We start from the raw sequence: 4,593 nt of genomic DNA, 5'->3' as shown, positions 1-4,593 counted from the left end.
TCCCCCTCACCCCCAACCCCAAAAATTAAGGTACACCTCTTTAACAAGAAGGTACAACTTCCTAAAGCACAATTTCCCTGTTCAACCACCATTCATGGCTTTCAATTCAAGATTCCATTTGGGGTTTCTTATTTTCTTCATATTAACCCGTTTTACTATCTCTTTCATCCTCAGCCCATCACCACAGCCAGAACCAAAACCCACAGTGTATGATATTCTCACAGTATATGGGCTGCCACGTGGCATCTTTCCAGACACTGTGGAATCCTATAATCTTGATAAAGATGGAAACTTTGAAGTATTTCTGAAAGCCCCTTGTTATGTAGAGTTTGAATATTTGGTTTATTATGCTGAAAAGATTAGTGGGAAACTAGGCATTGGGTCAATTACTGAGTTGGAAGGGATTGAAGTGAAAAGATTCTTGTTTTGGTTTAATGTGAAAGAAATTAGAGTTGATTTGCCACTTTCTGATAGTGTTTACTTTCAGATTGGTCTTGTTAACAAGAAGCTTGATATTCATCAGTTTGAGACTATTCATTCTTGTATGAAGAATGGATCTTTGAGACAAGTTCTACAGGTAATTAGTTTGCTTTCAAAGGTTTTGTCTTTTTGTTTTGTTTGATTGTATAGTTGATCTCGACTTGTTTATGATTGAGTCGTAGTAGTTATTGTTGTTGTTGTTCTATTAAGAGTATATGTTATTGGGCGTGAAAAATTACATTGTATATACAAGCTATGTTACTCGGATTCTCCAAAATGGGGATATTCCAAGATACGCTACTTTTGGAGGATCTAACACACACATGTCTTTTTGTTTTGCTTAATTGTATAGCCGATCCCGACTTGTTTGTGATTGAGTCGTAGTAGTTGTTGTTGTTGCTCCATTAAGAGTATATGTTGTTGGGCGTGAAAAATTACACGGTATATCCAAACTATGTTGCTCGGATTCTCCAAAATGGGGACATTCCAAGATGCACTACTTTTGGAGGATCTAACGCATACCTGTCAACATAGTATACTTTTTCTTTCGAAGTTTTTGTCTTTGTGTTGTGTTTGAGAGTATAGCTGATTCCTATTTGTTTGTGATTGAGACGTAGTAGTTGTTGTTGTTCTATTAAGAGTATATGTTGTTGGGTGCGGAGCTAGAGGGACGGAAATTTACATTCTATATATAAGCTATGTTGGTCGGATTCTCCAAATATGGGATATTCCAAGATGCACTACTTCTGGAGGATCCAACACACACCTATCAACATAATATACTTTTTCTTTCAAAGTTTTTGTCTTTGTGTTCTGTTTAAGAGTTTAGTTTATCCGAACTTGTTTGCGATTGAGTCATAATTGTTGTTGCTGGAAAATATATTGCTAACAGTTGTTCGATTAAGAGTATATGTTGTTGGGTTTGGAACTAGAGGGACGGAAAATTATACTGTATATATAAGCTATGTTGCTCAGATTCTCCAAATATGGGATATTCCAAGATGCACTACTTTTGGAGGATCTAACGCATACCTGTCAACATAGTATACTTTTTCTTTCGAAGTTTTTGTCTTTGTGTTGTGTTTGAGAGTATAGCTGATTCCTATTTGTTTGTGATTGAGACGTAGTAGTTGTTGTTGTTCTATTAAGAGTATATGTTGTTGGGTGCGGAGCTAGAGGGACGGAAATTTACATTCTATATATAAGCTATGTTGGTCGGATTCTCCAAATATGGGATATTCCAAGATGCACTACTTTTGGAGGATCCAACACACACCTATCAACATAATATACTTTTTCTTCCAAAGTTTTTGCTTTTCTGTTCTGTTTAAGAGTATAGCCTTAAGAGTACTATATGTGCTCGGGGTGGAGCTAGAGGGGCGGAAAATCACATTGTATATACAAGCTATGTTGCTCTGACTTTTCAGAATGTTGCTGCAACTGTGTCGGATCCGCCAACATGCATTACTTTTGGAGGATCTGATACACACTGTCAACATAGTGTATAAGGTCACTTTTTTGCACTGAAAGGTAGATTCTTTATTGCACTTTCCAGACTTCATTATTCGTCCAAGTAGAGCTTCTACTTGGTGTCTGTGTCTTATCCTCTAAATATGTTGCTGCACTCGTGTCAGATCCTCCAAAAAGGCATACCTTTTTGAGAACTTTTGACACACACACACGACAATATGTTTGAAGAGTCTGAGCAACATAATCTTTGAGTTTGCTGCAACTTCCATTTCAGGATTTTTTAGCCTTTCTTTGATACTTGGTAGAAAGGTCTGATCATTTACTAGGGAAATTTAGTCTGTGCTAACAGGATTTTGGGAATTCTGTTTACTCACTTTAAGCTGAGTATCCGTTTCCTGCTAGGATTGGAAATCCTGTATTTTACATAATCCATACGATTTAGTCCTTGAGTTTCTGAAATTGTGTAAAAAGAAGTGCTTCGATTCATTGCTATTTGAATCGTACATGTTCTAAAAAAGTTGAGGTATTCGTATTGTTTGTTGAGACAGACAAAGTCAGGAAAACCTCTGAAATTATTTCAATATTGAACCTTGGACATATAAGAGTTCCGAATCTTGTATTGGAATTTCATTTGCTGACAGATTAGTTTTCTCTCTTGATTGGTGAATTTGGCGAAAAATTGACTGAGAAGAGAGTTGAATACTGCATATTAGGCAACAGGTTGGGTAAAATGATAAAATCATCAGCCAACTTGTTCACATCCTCCATAAAGAACCACCTCATCGACGCGATTCTCTCTCTTTTCCCACCATCTTTCTCCAACCCCTTCATAGTTGAAGAACCCTTTTTGTGATTGATCCATTTGAAAATTCTACGAGTGTTCTTCGCTCTTCTCCTGAGGTTGAAGAGTTAGTTAAAATGATGATGGATTCTTAGCTAGTGAAATTTGTTGTTTATATATATAGTTGCAAAATTATGAGTTTAAGATGTTGTTTCTTAGCTTTAAAGCATGAGTTTTTCAAGGGGAAAAAAAAGTCAAGGAAGAAGAACTAGGGGTTGTTTGGTAGCTGGTTTGAAAATGAGTCGTGCAAGTATAAGTAACACCACGTTTGATAGCTAGTTAGAAGTTAAGTTCATCATGCATAACATTAATACGGTGTTTGATTTGCAATTCAGAAACCCGCACATCTTATACATGTATAAGTTATGAGGGAATCTATGGATTATTTTATGCAGGATAGAAGGTGCAATAAGTAATACATGAATAACTAATCTCTGCATGAAATAACACGTAGATTACGTTATAATTCATCCATGTATCACTAATCATGTATAATTCTAACTAGCTACCGAACGACCCCTTGATGTTTGTAAGTTGTAACAACAAATTATCTATATTTGCAGCTTCCAGCTCCTGTCAATGATATGCAAGTGCTTGTTACTGAGTAAATGGGAACAAATATGCAACTCAAGGTGAAATTAGCTCTGGAAAAATGTACTGTTAGTTTACTTCATTTGTTGTGACATATGATCAAGATTAAAAATTCCACATGTGTATCGTTTATAAGACGATCTTTGTAGGATCATTTTCTTCTATTCAAATTGTGAAGGACTATATTAAATTATTTCCTCGATGTTTGATTACACATTTGTTGATGTATATTCCTCTCTTACACCATCCCTTCCCAGTCGAGATTCGAGATGCATGCAATTTGTTTCAGTATTTTCGATACGAAACATAATAAATATGTGAAAAGTTATTAAATATGTAAAAATGAGAGTGAATTCAAAACTCTTAAGTGCTAGAAGCATTTTCTTTTTCCAATTATTTTCAATCCAACTTTGTCTCATTTTCAAAACCTACATGATAAATTAAGGTGAGAATATATTAATATTAATTAATCATACATAATTTGATGTAAACATTGAACGTAAGGAAGTTCATTTTGTGCTGATATTATATAAAGATGTATTCTTAATATTTAATCCATAAAAGAGTGATAATATAATACATCATGGACAAGTTAGGTATTTTTAAAATTTTTTTTGTTGTTTCCTCATAACTTCTTTTTGTAGTTTATAAATACACCCCACCATCTTTTCAAAGTCATAAAGTTGAAAATTACTTATTAAGACCCTAATCTTTTTCAACCATCCATTAATCTATTTATAAATTTATGTCAGTTTTTTGCACTAGTAATAAACAATTCTGCAGCTTTCCTTTGAGATGCTTTTTTTGCGTTTTCCATGTCCTGTATCTGCATTGGAGCCCGACTATTTCGAATTCGCGTCGCGTAGGGTAGGAAAGCGCTTCCTATCAAGGATTTTTCCATACGCAGGACTCGAACCCGAAACCTCTGACTAAGGGAGGAGCAGCTTCATCTGGTGCACCACATCCTTTGAGATGCTAAACCATATAGACAAACAAAAAACCTAACAATAAAAAAAGGGATCATAATGTTGGGTTCGAAAGGGTGATTAGGGCGTCATGCGGAAGCTTGCAATTTGCAAATCATATGGTTGATAAATCAGCTAACAAAAACTTATACTAAAAATCAAAATAGTATTATATCAAAACTAATATAAAGAAAAACATTGAAACTTTAGAGAGAATAAATCTCCCCATAAACAAGACTGTTAAAC

At 34.9% G+C, this 4,593-nt stretch overlaps 1 protein-coding gene across 1 annotated transcript; it reads left to right on the top strand.

Annotated features, from left to right (window-relative positions):
• Positions 1–8: 8 nt before the first annotated feature.
• On the top strand, positions 9–3,600 carry LOC102605321 (uncharacterized). Its single transcript, XM_006354093.2, has 2 exons — positions 9–577; positions 3,355–3,600. Exons 1-2 carry the CDS (start codon positions 95–97, stop codon positions 3,397–3,399), a joined length of 528 nt encoding a protein of 175 aa, XP_006354155.1. The 5' UTR covers positions 9–94; the 3' UTR covers positions 3,400–3,600.
• Positions 3,601–4,593: the final 993 nt, after the last annotated feature.

Source organism: Solanum tuberosum, unplaced genomic scaffold (assembly GCF_000226075.1).
Source record: "Solanum tuberosum cultivar DM 1-3 516 R44 unplaced genomic scaffold, SolTub_3.0 scf00172, whole genome shotgun sequence".
NCBI classification, from domain to species: Eukaryota; Viridiplantae; Streptophyta; class Magnoliopsida; order Solanales; family Solanaceae; genus Solanum; species Solanum tuberosum.
The sequence above is the reverse complement of the archived record's forward strand: the minus strand, read 5'-3'. Positions and strand labels throughout refer to the sequence as shown.

Excerpts from the sequence above, each read along its gene's own strand:
- LOC102605321 (XM_006354093.2), top strand. The coding sequence starts at position 95 with ATGGCTTTCAATTCAAGATTCCATTTGGGGTTTCTTATTTTCTTCATA. Across the intron at positions 578-3,354 it reads CTTTGAGACAAGTTCTACAG|CTTCCAGCTCCTGTCAATGA; the intron begins GTAATTAGTTTG and ends CTATATTTGCAG.